Consider the following 19,999-nt stretch of genomic DNA (forward strand, 5'->3'; position numbering starts at 1 on the left):
CAGGAGCTTGTTAGACAGCACAAGTTCCTGGGAGCAGACTGTTTTGGATAAGATTTGAGAGTTGCTCAGTCCAGGTGCTGTTCTCAAGGCCAAGGCCTAACAAGCATTTCTCAGATTATAGTGCAAGGGGGGAGGCATCACCAGAATCCACGCCGTGATAAAAAACTTCTCTTGCTCCACAGAGTGACCATGTGGCCACCTCGTGCCTCTGTGCCTGTAAGCAGGGATTTCTTATGTCCAGCTTAAAAATTGTGAGGAAATTTTGATCAGGTTAGCGAAATACTGTGATTTTTTAGGACTGTTGAACGTGAGGGAACAGTATCATGTGTGCAAGGACATCTGTGGGGCAGTGCTACCTGTCTAGCTGATATAAACACTCCAGCATATAGAACACTACAGTTCATTGTCCTGGACATTAAGCATAAAATGACAGAAATCAGCAAAATTACAACAGGGTGCAACGTTAGATGTGTAATTCCTGTTGCAGTGGGTGACCACCCAAACACAATGCCACCAGTGATGTTCTCCATTTCTCATCACATGCTGTATCTCTTCTGTATTTGATGAACAGTGATTAGAGCTCTGTGTCCATTGCTTCAGACACCTTCCAGCAATCAACACAGCTCGTCATGCTGCAGTGATTTTTCCACCAGTGCAAGGTTCATTCCAGTGGGGGTGAGGAGGAAACCTTGCTGGGATGTGTAGGCAGATTGTAGCAATTCATGGGTTGTAACAGGACTGAATAGTTGAAGTCACATCCCTTAATTTTGGAGAAAACTACAACCCCAAATGTCTGAGTGATGGCTTATTTCTATAGTGGTGTGGTCTCTGTGGAATCACAAATAGTTCTTACTCCTCCCAATGTATGTAAGTACAGTTTCAAGCATTTCAGCAGGACGTATTTCAAAGTGACAAACATTTTGTTCAGTGCCAAGACAAATGCCTTGGGCATTAGTGGTGTTACTTTCACAAATAAATTCCTGTTGTTCCTGTACAACACACACAGCAGCAGTGACAGCTTGCCATTTGTTCCCATTTTGTTGGGCCCATACTCTGTGTTGTATTGGAAATAATTCCATGGTGATTTAACCCCAGTGCAACGGTTGGGTTTTTAGGGTTTACCAAAGCACTGTGTATTGTTAAAGCAAAAGCTGTGGCTTTACTGTTGGTAGGGTCAGAAGTAAACTAGATGCCACCAAGGTTGAAATTCTCATTAAAATTTGTTTGCATTATCCCTGATTATCTTTTTCATTTCAGTGGTCAAGGTACTTCCATACCTTTCCCTTATAGTTGCTGCTGCAGTAAATTGTCTCCACCAGTGAGCTTGGATGCAGCTGTAGACAGGGAGACATGCAGGCTCCAGAATGAGGAGGAGAGCGAAGAGGAAGGAGCCTGCTGGCTGTGTTCATCTTGCTCTATCTCCTGCCACCACCTCCCAGGTGGGATGCTTGGACACCTGGGCCTGTGGGATCTGCCTGCCCAGGAGAGCAGGGAATTGTGAGGAGCCCCTGTGGTTCCCACCCCATCAGACATGGAGAAGATAAGGAAGAAAGTGGAAGACACATCACCACGGCAGAAGCTCTTCCCAGCCCCTTTGTGTGCTCCCCCTGAGCCACCTCCTCCTTTGGGGTCTGCATCCCTCACACTTTTGGGGAGCTGCTGCCCCTTGGCTGCTGAGGATGTGCTGAAGGCAAGCCCTGCCCACAGCACCCTGTGCCAGCCTGGCTGGGCCCTGCGCTGCCCCTGGCTCTGTGCAGACCATGCTGGGGGCAGAGGACGTGGTCACCAGAGAGTCTGCCCTGGGGCTCACCCTGCCATCCCCCTCTCCTCTGTGCCAGGAGATCCACAAGGAGACTTGAAGGTGGAGCACATGGCAGAGAACATCTGGACCATCCAGGAGTGCCTTGACTTGTTGAGCTGCCACTGGTGCCCTCAGGAGCTGCTCCTCACTGCGCTGCTCTGCTGCCCTGCAGCCCTTGGAGGCTCCCAGTGTGGAGGCACCAGGAGGGAAGAGTGGGAAGGGTGTCCCGTGAGTGGAATGTGGGAACCCCCCTGGAGCCCCCTGCAGTCCTGCCAGCCTCTCTCCAGCCCCAGAGGAGGTGGCAGCATGGCGTGCTGGGACCTGCTGCAGGATTTCCTGGTGGGCAGCAAAGCAGGAGGAGGAAGAGGAGGCCAAGGTCTGCATGTGGAGCAGGACTGCAGCCCCCAGAACCTCCAGCCACTGTGTGCCCCAAGGTCTCTGCTCCTGTTCCCACCAGGAGACACAACCCGGCACCGGCAGAGCCAGGGCAGCTCCAGTGAGCTCTCTGTTTCCTGCTCAACAAAGGGCCAAGGGTGATGGGAGAAACAGCAGGAGCTGGCGACTCCCTGGGGCCAGGCTGCATTGACATCCCACCACAGCCCCTCCTGGGGGCACATGGGCACCCGGAAACCCTTAGCTAGGGAGGAACCTTTTGAAATGCAACACAGGCAAGTGCAGGGTCCTGTGTTCTGGTGCATTCATCCAGGATCCCCCACCCTCCATCCTGTGGGTGCAGCCAGCACGGACTCTCTGTCCAACAGTGTGGCTGGGACTCACAGGTGAGTGCCATGGGGAGCAGTGGCTTTGGGCACAGCTCTGGCCCTGTTCCCTCCAGCTGTCATAGCCAGGAGACGTGTGATGCCCTGGCATCAGACCCATTTAGGCAGTGAGGGAACCGTGGGGATGGTGGATCCATTCATTGCTGTCTTCCCAATGGCAACAGGTTTCTGTCGTTCAGGAGGAGTGGGCAGCTCCAGGATGGAGCCCCTCTAAAACAGCAGCTGCTCATGGCTGCCCAGGACACCCAGGGATGGGAGGTGGAGGGCACAGGCTCCCACACCTGCCATCCCAGCCAGCCCCCACACCTGTGCCCTTGCTTGGTCAGCACCCAGGACCCCCCTGTGCCCTGCCAGCAGGACAGGTCATGACCTGGCTCTGGAGAGCATGTGCCTGTCCTGAGAGGGTGGTCCTGGACCTTCAGGATACCCTGGGGCTGTATTAAGGCGAAACAGCACTGAACAGTCAATTAGAAAGTTGGAGATTTTCGGCAGCAAGGATTTAAACGTTGTCATAGGTTGCACAGACTGTGGTGGCAACAATTTAAACACTTCTGAACAGCCCGCAGATTAAATTTCCCTGGACAACCTGTGGATTAAACTTCACCAAGAAACAGCCCACAGATTATTTCAACAGCCTGTGGATTAAAATTCTCTGAAGGACACGTGGCAATTTTTCTGAAGAGCCCACAAATTTAACTTCCCTGATGAAAAGCCCATGGATTACACAACTACCCCAATGAACAGCTTGTGGGTTAAATTTCCCTGAGCTACACATGGAAACAGCAATTTTTTTAACAGCCCAATGCAGCTACAATTTAAACTTTTAAGGAGAGGGAGAAAGGAAGGAGGAAAGAAAGGAAAACATAGGAATAACTTGTGTCACCAGCCCAGGTTCCAGCTCTGTCCCTGGTCTGGTCCCTTGGGATGGTGGGTGCCCTCCCAGCCTCTGTCCTTTGTGGAATTTATAGGGTGGTCCTTGCACAGCCTCATTTTGTTATTCTTGAACTTTTCAGAACAGGGTTGGAGGGGTCTTGTGGTTTCGGTTTCCTCCATCAGATGCAAGTGCAATGCTGTCTCAAACTTGTTCTTTGAGATAATTCCCAAGATACAAACTCAATCCCAGAAAAGTGCTATCCTGCCTCCAACAGACCCCCTCTTCCAACTGACCCTTCTCTCATTATTGTGGTAACATTCCTTTTCTCTTCTGCCTAGTCTTTGAGCATTCGCTCTTTCAGGTTTACGTTAACTCTTTCAGGTTTTCAGTACTTCACATTTATCCCTTTGCCACATTGGCATTCCATTAACTTCCCACTGGTTCTGTTTCCAAAAGGGAAGCCATTCAGTGCATCCTTTAAATACAGCACGAGGTGGTGGAACTGCCAGGCAAGGTCTTCATCCGACCCCAGAGAGCACCTGCCCACTTGTCAAGGGTCACTGGTCCTCTCTGTGCCTTCTCACCACCCCAGGGAGCCAGGCTGTGTCCCTGGAGTCCCCTTGCTGCTCCTGGGCACAGGCTGTGTTCCCAAAGCCTTCAGCCCCAGCTCTGGGCTTGCCCCACGTGGGTTCCCGTGTTCGAAGTGGGGGCTTGGCAGCGGCAGCCTGGCCCCTGCTGCCCTCCTGGGACGAGCTGGCAAAGGGGAACAGGTTGATGGGCAGAAGTGCAGCAGCAAGGGCAGAGCCGGGGCCCCTCAGCCTGTCCCCAGTGCCTGGTTCATGGAGCCAAACTCAAGTACCCCCTGAGAAGCCAAAGGCAAAAGCTGCTCACCCCATGGAGACCCCCCAGCTCCCACAGCCACAGCACATCCAGCCCCATTTTGGCCTTGCCACCAGCCCCAGTTCCCACAGGACTGGGCTGCTGGGGATGCCCCTGAAGGAATTCTCACATTTGCTTTTGGGAGCTTCCCTCTGTGGATTCACCATTGTCTAATACAAGCTGGAGTTTTTCCCTGGTGGGAAACCACAAATAGCCCATTTCCCCCACAGCACCTCCTTTATTTTGTAGCCAGCCAGTGGGTTGGACTGTGCTGGGGTGGTGGGGGAGAAATCAGGCTCAGCACCCCACAATTCCCCTGAAAATGCCAGAACTCCCTGCAGTGTCCAGCCCAGGAGCCAGGATCCCCCCAGGAGCTCACCCAGCCTTCCTCTGCTCAAAGCTCCTGAGCTTTCCCAGAGCAGGGAGATGTCAGTGATCCCACTGCCCGGTGGTCAGGCCTGCACACTTAAAAGGGAATTTCTAGTTGATGGTTTTTGTACAGATTTGTCTGATGGATCACTCGTTCAAATATTTTTCCCAGTGTTTGGGTCCTTTACTTCCTTAGCTTATCTAGAGGTTTGTGTTCATCTGCTTTCCCCTGCTTGGATGGCTCCTTGCTCTGGAGTCAGGTGCTGAAAATCTGTGTATTGATGGAGTCAGCAGCAGTTTTCCACTGTTCCCACAACTAAGGGAGAAGGGAAACTCTCATGCTTTTGAGACCTCAAAAATTGATGACTGGAGGTGCTTCCTCTCTGGGGTTGGTCCCCTCCTGGAGTGTTCTGGAATGCTCCAGGCTGTGTGAGAACGTGGAATACCTCTCCACAGGGCCCAGCCCCGCTGGGCAGGCTCAACTCACCCTGCAAGCGCTTCCTGGGGCACCACCTGCCCAGTGTGAGCCATCCTTGGAGTCATTTTGGGGCTGAAAGTGGTAAAACCTGGAGGTGTTGTGGCACATGGTCCCTGCAGGTCCCGCTGGTTGCTGGAACCAGGACATCACCAGCAGCGGGGGACAATGGGGACATTCCACACAGGGCTGAGCCATTGTTGTGTAACAATGGGCACTCTTTGCCAGGGCAGGGGGACACTGTAAAGAGGGACACAAGTGGCACGGGCTGCAGAACTAGGAAGGAGGAGAGCTGGCTGAGGAAGAGGAGGAGGACGAGGAGACCGAAGAGGAAAGATCCTGCTGGCTGTGCACCTCTTCCTCCTCCTACCACCTTCTGCCACCACCTCCTACCTCCCACCCTACCTGCTCCTCTCTGGAGCAATAGCCCAAGAGGCTCCTGTTCATGGCAGTTCTGTGCTTTTGGACGGGTCAGCAGCAATGGCACCACTCACTCTGGGCCAGATGCTGGATGCTGCCCTTGGATCATCAAGAGATGGAGCCATTGACTTCGAGCAACTGCACCACCTCCTGAATGGACTGCTTTTACACCTGGGCCTGCGGGAGCTGCTTGTCCAAGAGAATGGGGAACCACTGGAGGGGGCCGAGGAAAGCCCTTTCCTTTTCCTCAAGGATTTAAAGCAGAGACTGGAAGCCAATGAAAAACAAATCGCAGAGGTAGAGGCTCTTCCCAGCCCCAGGTGCTCCCCCCAAGCCTCTGGTGTCTGAACCCCCTCGTGCTGCTGGGGAGCTGCTGCTGAGGATGTGCTGAAGCCAAGCACTGCCCAGGCCAGGCCCTGCGCGGCCCCCAGCTCTGTGCACACCATGGTGGGCGTACAGGACCTGGGCGCCAGGGACCCTGCCCCGGGCTCACCCCACCGCCCCCCTCTCCTAGGTCCAGACTCTTTGCCAGGAGCTCCGTGAGGAGGTCGTTGAGATGAAAGCGGAGCAGTCCCGCGTGGCAGAGGACATGCAGAGGATTCTGGAGAATTTTGATGTGGTGAGCTGCCACTGGGGAGCTGCCCCTCACTGCCCTGCCCTGCTGTCCCTGCCCTGCAGCCCTTGGAGGCTCCCAGCGTGAAGGGCACCAGGAGGGACGAGTCCTAAGAGAGGAATGTGGGCGCTCATCCCAACCCACCTGGAGCCCCTCACCTTCCTTCTGCCAGCACTGCTCCGGGGAGGGAAGAAGGGCTCCACTGCCCGCAGGTCAGGCTGGTGGTAGAGGTCACTGCCTCCCTCAGACAAGGCTGCTGAGGCATTTGTGAACTAAAAAGCCATCAAAAAACATAACCTGGGTCCTGGGAAGGTGGGGAGACAGAGAGAAATACAGCCACAACCACTTGGCATAGCCCTGTCCAGGATCCCTCTGCCAGGTGTTCAGGTTAATTTGCAAATGTTCCCTTTAAATCCTGCTCCTGTGTTCTGACTCCTGTCCCTGTCCTCGCCCTGCTCCAGGATAATTTCCAGAACATGCTGGAAGACCTCCGTAAGCAGCTGTTGGACTCTGTCATGGTACGTCCTTGAGCACACCCAGGGCCTGCTCCAGGGCAGGGTCCCCCTACATCAGGGCATGAAGTTTTGGGAGGGTCAACACTCCTCTGGATCCCATCCTGCCCCCAGTTACATGGATGGCTCTGATGCCTTCCTTCCCGAAAAAAAAGTCTGGAAAAGAGGCAGATGCTCTCCGCAGCCTCAGAGGAGGTGAGAAACATGGTGTGCTGGAAAGTGCTGGAGGGCACTGGTGTCCCAGGGTGCCTTGGGAAGAGCATTTCCAGCAGGTCAGGAGTGATGCTGCCCCTCTGCTCAGCCCCAAGGCCTCCCCTGGAGCAGTGTCCTTGGGATGAGAGAGACACGGAGCTCCTGGAGGGGGTCCCGTGGAGGGCCACAAGGATGATCTGGGGATGGGAGCATCTCTGTCCTGGGGAAAGGCTGAGGGTGCTGGGGCCGTTCAGCATCAAGAGGAGATGCTGAGAGGCTGGGAGGGTGATGCTGAGCATCCAGGGGGGGATCTGTGCCTCAGTTTCCCCAAGAAGAGCTGGGTTGGGATGCAGCCTGTTGTGGCAGCCATCCCATCCTCTCCTTCCCAGTCTTCCATAAACGACATGAACCAGGGCGGACAAGGCTGGATGAAGGATGGCCTCAGGCACACAGGCTCGTGGGACGACCCAGGGCTGATTGTCATCGGCAACGAAAGTACCTCTGGGCACATCTGGGGAGGGCCCTGGAGGGTGTGAGGGCACGGCAGGCTGGGCAGGGGGCCTGCAGACTGCTGGGTTTTCCCCCAGACTCCCCTGACCCTGGAGAGCTCCCTCTGGTTTCTTCTTCCAGTTACCCTCCTGGAAAGGACACCCATAACGAGGCATAGGGACACCCCGCCCAGCAGCCCTCTGTCTCCCATCGCCAAGACACAGGGCAGAGAGAAGGACGTGCTGGAGGCGAAAGAGAGCGGCCACCCGGTGTCCTCCAGGGAAAATGACATGGCACAGAAGGTGGGGCAGAATGGCACTGGATGGAACGCTGGACGGAAGGGCCTGGGACAGAGTGACGCGGGACGGAGTGACGCAGGACGGAGTGACGCAGGACGGAGTGACACGGGACGGAGTGACGTGGGACGGAAGGGCGTGGGACGGAAGGGCGTGGGACAGAGCGCGCGATCAAGCGACATGGGACGGAAGGACACGGAACAGAATGGCGTGGGACAGGTCAAGGATGAAGAGACCAAGATGAGGATCTCCAAGGTAGAGGTTCTTCGCAGCCCCCTGGGTGCTTCCCCCGAGACACCCCCTCCTTTGGGGTCTGCACCCCCATCTTGCTGCCCTTAGACCAAGGTCTGATTTAAGACCAAGCTCATGGTAGCACAGGGAGCTTCCCTGAGGGAAAGGGGTGGAGTTTTGGGGGCAAGAGCTGGGGCTGAAACAGCTCTCTTCTTGCTCAGACTCCTGCCCACATTCAGAGAAAGAATCAGAATGGTGGTTTCACGGCCTCGGGAATGCATCCAGGAGCCCCTGGCAACCTCCTCCTAGTCCAGGAGCAAGAGTTAGTACAGGATCATCCCGGATTCCAGCCGCTCTGGATCCCAGCCGAGAATGGCAAGTGAGTGCCACAGGGACAGCAATGGCCTTGTTCCCTCCGGCTGGGCCCGTGTGGTGCCCTGGCACTGGATCCATCTATCCACGGATGGAACCGTGGGGATGCTGATGATGATTCCCTCCCACTGGCACCAGGCTCCCGAAATCCAAGGACGCACACGGAGGACGCAGCTCCAGGATGGGGTCATTCTCAGCTGAAGATGGACTGTAGGTGCAAAGGCTTTTGTGACAAGTGTGGGGGACAGTGGCTTGTCCCCTGGCAGGGCTGGGACATGCTGTGCCAGAGCCAGGTCATGACCTGTCCTCCTGGCAGGGCACAGGGGGGTCCTGGGTGCTGACCAAGCAAGGACACAGGTGTGGGGGCTGGTTGGGATGGCAGGTGTGGGAGCCTGTGCCCTCCACCTCCCATCCCTGGGTGTCCTGGGCAACCACAAGCAGACACAACATTTTGGAGGCGCCAGTGGGACCAGGGTGAGCGTGTCCCTGGCTGGGAGCATCCCAGCAAGGGCTACAGGAGCCTTTGACCTTGCCACCAGCCCCAGTTCCCATGGGACTGGGTTGCTCCTGGGAAAGAATCCCATAGCAGCGGGTTCTGGGAGCTTCCCTCTGCGGATTCACGGTTGTCTAATACGAGCTGGAGCTTTGTCCCAGGTGGGACTCCACAAACAGCCCATTTCTCCCTTTATTTGTAACCAGCCAGTGGGTTGGACCGTGCTGTGGTGGAGAATCCAGGCTCAGCACCCCACGATTCCCCTGAAAAACTCCCTGCAGTGCTGTGCCCAGCACTTGGCTCTGCCTGCACAGTCAGGGCTGTGTCCCTCAGGAGCCTGCCCAGCCCTCTTCTCCCTGTTTTAGGAGGCTCATAAAGGTGCCCTCCTCCGAGTACTCACCTTGTGACCAGCTCGTGCAGTTGCCTGGCCGGTGAGTGGCACCAGCACTGGTGCACCGGGGGTGGGACGGGGGCAGACAGGCGCTGGCAGTGCCCTGCAGCGCCAGGGGTGGCTCATCTGGCCCCTGTCACCCTCCCCAGACACTCTGACATCGCCCCGTCCACGCCGCCGCCGTCTGCTGGCCTCTCTGGGCGCCTGCCCCGTGCTCTCAAGCAGGAGCACAGGTAGGGACATGGGGACCCATCCCTGGCCCCTGGAGCCTAGGCGAGCCTGTCCAGCAAGGACAGCCCTTCCCTGGCTGGGGTGGAAGGGGCTGGAGGTGCCTGGGCAGAGGGGAGCTGCAGAGGGGCAGAGAGGAGCTGCAGAGGGGCAGCTGGGCTTGCCCTGGGTCAGAGGCGTTTTACAGCCCTCCAGGCTGTCCTGTCGAGCCCTGAAGCTTCATGTCAAGCCTGAGCTCAGGCTTGGTGGGGACGTGGTGCCTCCTGTGAAAGGAGCTCCCAAAATCAAGCCCTGGAGCTGGGAGAGCCCTGCTCCTGCCTCCTGGTGTCCCCTGCAAAGTGCACCAGGACCTGTCACGGCCATGGGCGGCTCTCGGGGCTGTGGGGAAAGGGCAGATCCTGCAGGGCTGGGTGGGCAGGGGTCTCCTGCAGCAGCTGGAGGAGGGGGAGCAGCTCCTGAAGACCTCCCTGGCGTAGCAGGTTGAAGCACAGGGTGGGTGCCACGGCACTGAGCATCCCTGTGCCCTGTCCCACAGGGAGCAGGCGGCCGAGGGGTATTCCCGCGGGACACCGAGGTACTGCGGGGGCAGACACACCAGCACCTACGCCGGGCAGCCCATGGAGCCTCTCCTGCCAGACCCCAACAAGGTAGGGATGGGGACACCGAGGCTGGGAGAGTGATGCTGAACCCCTGGGGGGGAGGATCTATGCCTCAGTTTCCCCAGGAGGAGCTGGGTGGGGACGCTGGCTGGGGGATGCTGAACGCAGCCCATCCCCTCCTTCCCAGCCCGGCGTGATCGAGCTGGTGGGCAAGGATGGAGTCGTGTACCGCGGCCGCAGTGCCCCGGAGGAGGACTCAGCACTCGACTCCAGCCTGCAGAAATAAAGGGTGATGAGCAGCCGAGCACCTGTGCCTGCTGGGTGGAGCAGGATCTTCCCTCCATGAAAGGGAAACTGTGGAACCCCCTCCCAGGGTCTGTGTCAGCCCCCGGTGTTGTGCACTCCCCGGCCCCACTTGTGCCCTGCTGGGGAGCCTGTGGCCCCGAAAGGGCTCCGGGACAGCAGCAGCAGCAGGAGCAGGAGGAGGAGGAGGAAGGGGACCTCACTGGGAAGAGCAGCAGCAGCACACAGCTTGATGCCAAAAGCCGATCCCACCCCAAGCCGTTGGTTTCCTGTCGTTTATCCCCCCGCATGAACAGCACTGAGCCGCTTTCCTCATCTCCAAGTGAAGAAACTTCCCCTGTCACCCCCTCGTCCCTCTTGCAGCGCTGCCATTGATTGAAGGCACAAACCCCTCTGCTCCCCACCTCCAACCAACACAGCACAGCCCCAGGAGAGGGACACGGCCCCTCCTTCCCTTTGTGCCACCCCCAAGGCCTGGGGATGCTTCTCCCCAGCCACCCCTCACCGTGGATGGGATGAAGCCCCAGCGTGTGCTGAGACCAAACACAAGCCGTGTCACAAGTGGGGGGCACCGGGCTGGGAAGCCCCGATCCCTGGAGCAGCACGGGGGACCGAGGGGTGTCACAGCTGGGGACACACGGCTGCGTGTGCACGGAGCTGGGGATGTCCCCTCTCCACACAGGCAGTGACACTTCCTGCGGGGCACACACAGCCAGAGGCACCTCTCGGGTGAGTGGGAGGGTGAGAAACTCCGAGGGGAACCCCAGAGGAACCTGGAGAGAACCCAGAGCTCATGGGGGACATCCCCTGGGGGCTGCCCTGTGGAAACCCTGCCCTCCTGGTGGTTGTCCCCAAACCTTCCCCCCACAGGGACAGCCTCCATCCCCGTCTGCTCCACTGCACTCCAGACATCTGAGCTCCCAGGGAGCTCTCCCTGGAATGTTCTCCCTGCTGGGTCTGGTTTTTCAGGGGAAAACCAGGTGCTCAAAACCTGCTTTGGGGGTACTGAGGTGGACACAGCAGGATCTGGGATTCCCCCAGTGCCACCTCCTGTAGGGTAACTGGGAACATTCTGAGCAAACCACTGGGCACCAGAGCAGAGCCAACGAAGAACCATCCTGCACTCCTGGTTGGGGTTGAGGGGCTTAAAAACAAACACCTTCAGAACCAACTGCATTTGGAGCACATGGCCCAGCTGGGGTCACCTCTTTGGTGCCCATCATCCCCCTGCACCTTTTGCTGCCCCCAAAATCCAGACACACCCTATAAACACCCCCATCCCCCTGCACACCCAGCCCCAACACCCCCAGCCTTGGGTGATCTTTGGAGCAGGTAAGTAACCCCAGAGGAGGGATTGGGGGTTTTTTGCCTTTTCTCCTTTGTGCCATGCTGGGGATCCTCCCCATCCCCACAGGAAGCTTTGGACTGTGCCTCAAGCCTCCCTGTCTTTCCTGGCATCTCCAGAGCTGCTGTGCTCCCATTTTGGGGGTTTTACCCCCGCTGTTTGTTGTGTGAACGGAGCAGCCACAGCTGCCATATCCTCTGGGTGGTGACCCTTCTGCAGAGGGGACACTCAGAGGACATCACCCCCTCCCCAAGTGTCCCCACAGTGCTGACGCCTGGGGGGCTCATCACTGGGTCGGGGATGGGGCTGGGGGGCTTTTGCAAGCTCTGAGATTTTGAGGGGACAGACAAGGGTGTTGACTGCACCCCCCGGCACATGGGGGCTCCTTGCTGTGTTGGCCCTATTTTCAGTGCCCTGCCAGGGACACCCCCCCCCAAGAGAGAAAAGGCAGGGACAGCTGCTGTTAAAAAAGTGATTTTTTTTTTAATTTTTATTATTTTTTAAATTAATAAAAAACCTTCAACCTGTTTTTGTTTTTTTTTTCTTTTGCTGGGTCTTTTTTTTTTTTTTTTTTTTTTTTGGTTTGTTTTTCTGTTTGTTTTTTTTTTAAGCAACATTGATTTGAAAACTAAAAAACCCCCAGCTCCCCCCGCCCAGGGAAGCGCCATGTAGGGCAGTCACAGGGACAGAGGGACATCACTTTGATAAACCCCTGGGCTCTGGAGGTGCTGAGGGAGGGAGGATGGGGTTGGGGGCAAGTCTAGGGGGGGTCTGTGCAAGAAGCCGGGCTGAATTTCGGGAGCCAGAGAGCTGCATTTGTTCTGGGCACTGCAACAAGTGCCCAGGGAAGCTGGGGAGTGGCTCCATGTCCGGGTGGCCATGATCTGGGGTGCCAACAGCCACCTCCATCCACTTATTTTTGTTATTCCTGTCCTCTTCCCTTTCCTGCCCTGATGTAGAGATGCTGGGTGGGGACAGAGCCATAGGGAAAACCTCCCAGACACCCAGCAGCTGCCTCCATGCGGCTGCTCCTTCTCTCTGGATTTATATACATTAGATATATTTATATATTATAGTTATATATTTTTTTTTTTTTTAAAAAAAAGGGGAGGGGAGCAGAGAACAACCAGAGGCTCTCATGGGTCAGCACCCTCCCTGGCACCACGTGCTCTCCCCCCTCTAAAAATAATAATAAAACCTAGAAAATGATTCCAGTGCGTCTCTTGGCGAGCCCCTGCTCCCAACGCCCCGGCCCAGCCCCCCCCCGACCCCCCCCGACCCTCCGCCAGCCCCAGCCTTATCTCTGACCATCCATGGTGGCCACGGCTTTCTGTGGGGGGGCAGGGGGCGGCGGGGCGGGGGGCCAGGAGGGCTGCGGGTGGTGCAGGTGGTGGTGGAGGCCGTGGGCGGTGGGCGAGGACGGGGGCAGCCAGGCGGGCTGGTGGCTGGGGGGCGACGAGGCCCAGAAGGGGCTGAAGCTGCCCGGGGGGGAGCAGGCCATGGAGGTGATGGGGCTGTTGCTGCTCTGCAGGCTCTCCGAGGTGCGCAGCTTGGAGAACATGGCCAGCGCGTCCGGGAAGTTGGGCGGCGTGGCCGGCGTGTTGCTGGGGGTGCACATCTGCGGGGGCACAGGAGAACGGGGCTGTCAGCTGGCTCAGCGGGGATTTCGGGGGTCCCGACCCGCCCACAACAGAGGAGCCTGCCTGTATCCCACACCCGGCACTCCCCCCACATCCATGGGCTGGCCCCCAAGGGTGTGGGTGGCTGGGGAGAGGCTCCAGAGAAATCTGGGAAGGACATTTTGGACCATCCCGGATCTCGAAGCCCACGGATGAGGCGGGTTTGGGGAGCAGCACAGACGGGGCTGACGCAAAGGGGTCGCAGTACGGTGGTGGGTAGGGAGGGTATTGGGGTCCCACCTGGCCCCCACAGGACCCCCTTTCACCCAGTTTCCTCACCCTTCACACCCCATTATGGCAGAGAGAGCAAAAGACAAGCAAGGTCCCCCCAGTTCCTGGTACAGCCCCTGCCTTCTTGGTACCCAGCTAAATTTAGCACCCGGACAGTGATGGATCTGTCCCTTTTCCCAGCAGAGGAAAAATCCACTAGGGAGGACCCAGCCCCGCAGTGGAGCTCAGGGGCTGGCACAGGGACCCCAAATCACAAACCATTTGCTGAACTGAGAACTGGGGAGGTGGTCAAAGGGGGACAGGTGTGTGTATGCAAATTCCCCCCCCCACACACACAGGGAAGGGCTTGTGGGCAGGGGGATGCACTGGCAGGGGATGCCTGGACATGGGGGTGGTCTGTGCACAGGCAGGCTCCATCCCTCTGGGTTAAATCCATCCCAAATCCCTGCTGCCCTCCTGGAGCCACAGCTCCTGACGGATGCTTGTGGGGACTTTGAGCAGAGTTAAGGGGTTGGACAGTGTATCTGCTGCCTTTAGCAATGTGGGACTGACATGTTTCTGGTGGGGAACAGCTGCTTGATCTCCCCCTTCCTGGGGCTTATCCCAAGATTCGGCCCAGCAGCCCCTGCTGCTCCCCAGCACAGGCCAACTCCTCATCCTCATCCCCATCCCTATCTTAGTGATGCTGGGACCAAGGGAGCAGCAGCCAAACTCTTGCTGGGGACCCAGACCCCTGAAGTTGGAGCACCCCAAAAAAGCTGGCACTGGCACTGAACAAGTTCGTAGTTAACCAGGGATATTCCTCCACAGAACTCGTTTCAGAGCTAAGCTTGAAGTGGTGTTAATCCAGCTTTTGCTTTGTAAATTAACCTATAAATTTGGCAGTATCTGAAAAGATATTTGTTGAAAAAAAAAAACAAACAAACCTAACAACAAAATAACAAATCCCCAAAACCTTAAATTTGCTCTGTTCTGAAAAATACCCACCACCACCACAGCCAGCCTTGGAATGAATGCTGGACACGGCTTTGAGCTTCTGGGGTGATGTTTGCCAGATTAATTTGAAATATTAATTAAAAAATAAGGATGTCCATGTAATTATTGCCTTCCTCCTCTAACACATCATGAGGAGAGCACTTGGCCATCACAGGGCCGGTCACTGACACCCCAAACAGCACTGGTGAGTCCTGGCCCCACAGCCTGGAATTTGTGGGGGCTTGGGGAGCGTGGAGAGCCCCTCATGGAATGGGGGTGATGGGGACGAGCCACGAGCCCCCCCCCCAATCAAACCACGGCCGCACTTGCAGCTTTGTTCCCTGACGCTCTCAAAAGAAACAGAAACTGCAAGCACGAAACTCCTCATCTCACGCCTGCCCCGAGCCGTGCGGGGCATTTCAAACCGCGCCAACCGGGATGCTGCAAAGGGGGAGGGAAACGCTAAAAAAAATTCCCCAAGATAGGAGTAAAAAAAATTCCCCAAGATAGGAGTATCTGGGGAGAAGGCAAAAGGTATTTTAACACCACGTGGAGGACACGGCGTTATGAAAACGTTGCTGGGGAAGGGCAGAACCGGGTGGCTGCAGATCCTCCGTGCAGGGGGGGAACGGGGCACTTGCCATGGGGTGGCCGGCGGGTCCCTGCGCAGGGATGGGGCCGGGGTGGGTTTCACCAGCCCTGCTTTGCATCCCGCTGCCAGCGGCCGCTCGACAGGCATCGCCCCGAGGAGGCTTGCGGGGTGGAAGCAGCAAGGCCTGGATCCCACCCGCTGCCCCGGCCCCTCTCCCTCCGCGAAGGCGGCTTTTCCAGCGGGAGCCCCTCTGCGAGCTCCCCGGGCAGCACGGAAACGTGCGGGGTGCGGAGGAACTAAAACAAAAGGGCTTTTGCTGGGAGCCGGCTGACAACACGACTCTCTCCGAGGGAAACGGAGAGCTTGCTGCCGGCAATGTCGGGCTGGCTGGCCACTGCCGATGGAATGAGAAAAGGGGGAAAATTCGGCTTAACCCGGATCCGCTCCTTCCCCCACGCGCGGCACCCTTCAGTTCCCTCAGCACTGGAGGATGGGGGTGGGGGGGGGAGAGGGAAAACAAGAAAGAAAACCCCCAAGAAACACAAAACAAAACGCCCGGAGGGAAACAACTTCCTCCCTTCAGCCGAGGGGATGTGCCCTCGGCCAAGGTCAAGTGGCGTGGGGGGAAAGGGGGGCCAGACGCCGACCCCCGGCCCGGGGAGCCCAAGTTGCAGCGCGATGCTCGCTGAGACAAACTATTTCCTGGCAGACATTTTAGCTCGTGTTTACATTCTCCGGCTGCGTGTTCCTGCGGGCGCCCGGCAATATGGCTGGCAGGGAGCTGACAGCTCCCAGGGTTGGGGGCTGCACCGCCTCGGGGGGCTTGGGGGGCCTGGGATGGGGGGGCTTGGCCGGGGGATCGTGGGCCGGGTGGTGCCTGTAGGGGTGGGGGGGGCATGCGGGCTCGGTTGGTGCTGGGAAGGGTCTAAAGGTGTTTTTTGGGGTTGGGGGCCCTGGGGAGGGGACGGGGTGGTGCAGGGGTGAGGGAGGGGCCGGGGTCCCACTTACCATCTGGGGGGGGTGGTGGCTGCTGGGAATGTTGGTCTCCTGGAAGAAGGCGCTGAGGGCTGTCTGTGGGGACAAGCTGTCAGCTCCAGCCCACCCGAGACAAAGGGGGAGGGAAAACACGAGCCCCCCAAAGCTCGCCCCGCAGCCCCCCGCTGGATCCCACCCTCCTGGGACCACCCCGGGGTACCCCAAACCCGCCGGGCCTAGGGGCTGCCCTTCACCCGACCCACCGGAGATCCCGTCCCCTACTCGCTCAGGGGCTCCCCACGCCAAGGGGGACACCCCAAAGGCCGTGTTTACAGCCCCCACCTCCCTGCCAGCGGCACCCCCATCCCCAGATCGGAGCGCGAGGGAGGGGCCGGGGCGCTGGGCCGCAGCTCGGGTTACGGCCCGGGTATAAATAGACCCGTCGGAGCCCGGGCCCGGTTCCACCCCCGTCCCGGCGCGGGTGCCGGGGGGGGGGGCGGAGAGGACCCCCCAAAACCCGGCCACGCGTGTCGGTGGGCCGGGGCCGCACAGGCCTGTCCCCACCCCCACCGCCTTCCGCCCCGCGGCTCTGCGGGCAGGCGGGCGGGCGCATCGGGATCTGGGGCGTCCCGGTTCGCCTGCGGGTTATCCCGATCCGTGCCGGCGGCGGCCCGTCCCGTACCTCGAACTGCCAGTGTGCCGCCTGCAGCAGCTGCTTGGCCTGGTCGGCGGCGCAGCCCGCCGCCAGCACGAATTGGTTGATCATCACCTGGTGCCGCAGCTCTTCCATGTTCACGGACATGGCGGGGCGGCCGCGGCCCCGGCCCCGGCCCCGGCCCGCACCGCCCGGAGCGCCCCGCGCCCGCCGCGCCCGCCGCGCTTCACCGGGGGGACCGGGGGGCGCCGCCGGCTCCGCCCCCGAGCGCTGATTGGCCGCCGCCGCGCCCCGCGCCCCGCCCACCACCGCATTCGAACCTTCCAGCTGCCCCGGCGCCTCCCCATTGGCCCGAGCCTGTGTTTTGGCTGCAGGCGGCGTCGCGATTGGCTAGAGATCGCGGAGGCGGGGCCAGGCGGGAGGGGGAAGGGGAAGACGGGCCGCTGATTGGCTGGGCGGGGGTTCTATCGTGAGGCGTTGGTGACGTCACGTTCATTGAAGAGGTTCATTGAGGAGGCGCGGGAGGGGCTCGTTGGGAGGGGCTGGGCCTGGGGGCGTCCATTGGGAGCAGCTGCGGGGGGCGCTGAGAGGGGTTCAGTTAAAGAGGCCCATGGAGGGGGGGGGTCCGGTCACAGAACGGGGGGCTCCCCCCGTCTCCGGGTGCCCCTGCTGGGGGAGCCACCCGCGGGGGATGCACCGTAACCCCCTGCCTTGGCTCCCGCAGCCAGGCTCCCTCATTCCCTTCGCAAGGCTCCTCTCTTCCCGCAGCAAAGCTCTCCCAGCACCCCGTCTCCTCCTTCTTGGGGACGCTCTTGCCCCCTCTGGGGGTTCCCCTTAAGCCCCTGTCTTGACTCCCCCAGCGAGGCTCTCCCAGCGCTGCCCTCCCATCTGGGAATGGGATCCTAACCAGGTGCCAGGGGTAGGAGCAGGGACCCATCCTCTTCATCCCCATGCCCCAGTCATGTAAAAGCTACGGGGTTCAGGGCAGCTCCCAGCTTGTGGGGGAGGAATTGGGATTTTTTGTTGATGGTTAAAGTCCTGATGACTCTGAGCTCCAATCTCAGCCTGCAAGGATGAGCTCTCCCCTGGTGTGCTTCCCCCTCACCGCGTTTGGGGACATGAGTGGGGTTTGTACAATTCGTCCCTTGAAGTGTTTTGATTAAAAAGGGAAAGTTAGCATTTAAACCCCAAACAAATAAAGAAGGGCTTTGCAAATGCATGGTGTGAAAATAAGTTGATCTGAGAAGAGCCATTGGAGGTTTGGATGTGGTGACCAGCTGGCCAGGGGAGAGGGAAAGAGGAGGCAGAGGGATGGAAACTTGAAGCTGCATCTGCAGCTGGTTGCCCCTAGCAGTGAGGGCCACTGTGGGGCTTCTGCAAAGTCCTGGTGGTCCCATGGAGGTGAGGTCCAGCAATGCTGGTGTGTGGTTGCCCAGGCTGGATATCCTCCCGGGATGCTCAGGGGGATCCCATCCCTGGGGTTCAGTGATGGGTATGGAGGGTCCTGCTTGCCCAGTAGGATTTTGGTAGCTTTGTCTTCTTGGAGCAAATCCAGCATTGAGCCAGGTGGAGGTGTGATAGGAGTAATTCCAGATGCAGGGATCCCAGACCCCCCTGCCTCCTGCACACAGCCCTGGCGAGGTGTCAGGACGTCCTGCTTGCCAAAGCCACCCACTCCCATGCACAGCACGGCTTCGAGCTGGGAGCAGCCAGCACCGGGTAGAACCTGCCCAGGAAACCCACGGGAGTGCAGCTCATGGGCCCTTGGCACCCACGGCTGTGACAAAGTAGTGGTGGTGATTGGACGACTGAGCAGGACCGTGAGTTCTTCAAAACTAACCCTTTTTGGGGGCAGGATTTGCTGTCACCTCTCCATGCTGAGGTGCTCTTCCAGATGTGCTGCCCTGACACCCCGCAGGGACCCTGGGGGTCACCCTGGGTGTGGGCCCCCAGCACCTTCCCAGGCACAGCTGGGAAGCCCTCAGCAGCCCCAGTGAAGGGTCACCCCCTGCCCAGCCATCGCCACTACGGGGCTGCACAGAGCAGAGCCAGCCCAGGAGGAGAGGGGCTGGTGGCTCCAGTTTGTGCCAGTGACTGCTGGGGGAACTGGGAATGGACTGGGTGTACAGACAAACGTTTCCTGCTGTGGGTGAGCTGCACTCCCTCCTGTTATAACATTTACTGCTCTGCTCTACCGTGACTCCGTTTCCCTCTCAGCACAAGGAGGCAGGATGTGTCAAACACGCATCCCAAATCCCACAGCTGGACAGCACGAGCTTCAGACTCGCATCTTATCCGGTAGCACGTGCATTTTGGGTTTAAACGTTGCATTTTCTCTGGATTCCCCCTCCAGGTCAGCTCTGCTGGGGTTTCCTCCTGGCTTTACGTGTGCTGGGATGTGCAGCCGGGCAGAACTGGGAGGGAGCCTGGCCTCGAAGCCATATCATCACCCAGCTCCTGCCAGCGCTCCCGCGCTCCACTGCGGCACTGTCCTACAAAATCCTCTGCTGCAGTAATCGCTGGGAAAAAAAAAAAACAAACCACGAGCCGTGCATGCAGGCAGCAGCTCTGCGTGTAATGACTGCCGGGTTATGGATCTGCACGGGGATAACTTTGAATTATTATCTGCACTAAAACCCTGCAGTCTGCTGTGTGCCGGTAATGAAACGTGCTGGCTCCCTCTCCCAGCCTCCCGCTGTCGGTGCTGGCTGGAGCAAGGCAGGGGAGCGGGGCTGGCAGCTCAGCAATGCTGGGCTGCGCTAGATTTTTATATCATCCATGTGTAGAACAGGATCCCCAAAAATGTGTGTTAGGGCGAGCAGGAATCAGTTCCTGGGGTCTCGAGATTCCCAGTGCTGAGAGCTGGAGCAGGCTCCAGGTGTGGATGCTGGCCTTGGTTCCTTCTAGAGCCGTTTGGGTTGGAAAAGACCTTTGAGATCGTGGAGTTTAAGTCCTCCTCTTCAGCCGGTGCTCCAGCTGGCACCCAGCCCAGGTGTGATATCCAGCAGCATGGACAGGGTGTCACTGCTGGGAATGTGGGTCCCGGTGTGACAGTGACAGGCTGACAAGCAGGGTACAAAGCCACCCCGGGCTACTCTTTAATTTGGCTTTTCTCACCTGCCTTTGGGGCTGTGGGGGTGGGAAGCAGTTGGGAGGGGGGTCCGTGTGCAGGGACGGGATAAAGGGGGGAGCCCCAGGGACGGCCTTTGCTCGTCACCACCGAGTAGCCGA

General features: G+C 58.6%; 1 protein-coding gene across 1 annotated transcript; it reads right to left on the minus strand.

The window, feature by feature from the left end:
- Positions 1 to 12,136: 12,136 nt before the first annotated feature.
- UBALD2 (UBA like domain containing 2) lies at positions 12,137 to 16,959 on the minus strand. Its single transcript, XM_040082007.2, has 3 exons — positions 16,796 to 16,959; positions 16,147 to 16,209; positions 12,137 to 13,279 (listed from the first exon to the last, which is right to left on the minus strand). The coding sequence occupies exons 1-3, from the start codon at positions 16,913 to 16,915 to the stop codon at positions 12,959 to 12,961; spliced, it is 504 nt and encodes a 167-aa protein (XP_039937941.1). The 5' UTR covers positions 16,916 to 16,959; the 3' UTR covers positions 12,137 to 12,958.
- Between the last annotated feature and the right edge of the window lie 3,040 nt (positions 16,960 to 19,999).

This window comes from Hirundo rustica, chromosome 18, assembly GCF_015227805.2.
Source record: "Hirundo rustica isolate bHirRus1 chromosome 18, bHirRus1.pri.v3, whole genome shotgun sequence".
Taxonomy (NCBI): domain Eukaryota; kingdom Metazoa; phylum Chordata; class Aves; order Passeriformes; family Hirundinidae; genus Hirundo; species Hirundo rustica.

Coding starts and splice junctions, on each gene's coding strand:
- UBALD2 (XM_040082007.2), bottom strand. CDS start 16,915: ATGTCCGTGAACATGGAAGAGCTGCGGCACCAGGTGATGATCAACCAA. Junction 16,210..16,795: donor CGGCACACTGGCAGTTCGAG/GTACGGGACGGG, acceptor TTGTCCCCACAG/ACAGCCCTCAGCGCCTTCTT. Junction 13,280..16,146: donor GCCACCACCCCCCCCAGATG/GTAAGTGGGACC, acceptor GTGCCCCCGCAG/ATGTGCACCCCCAGCAACAC.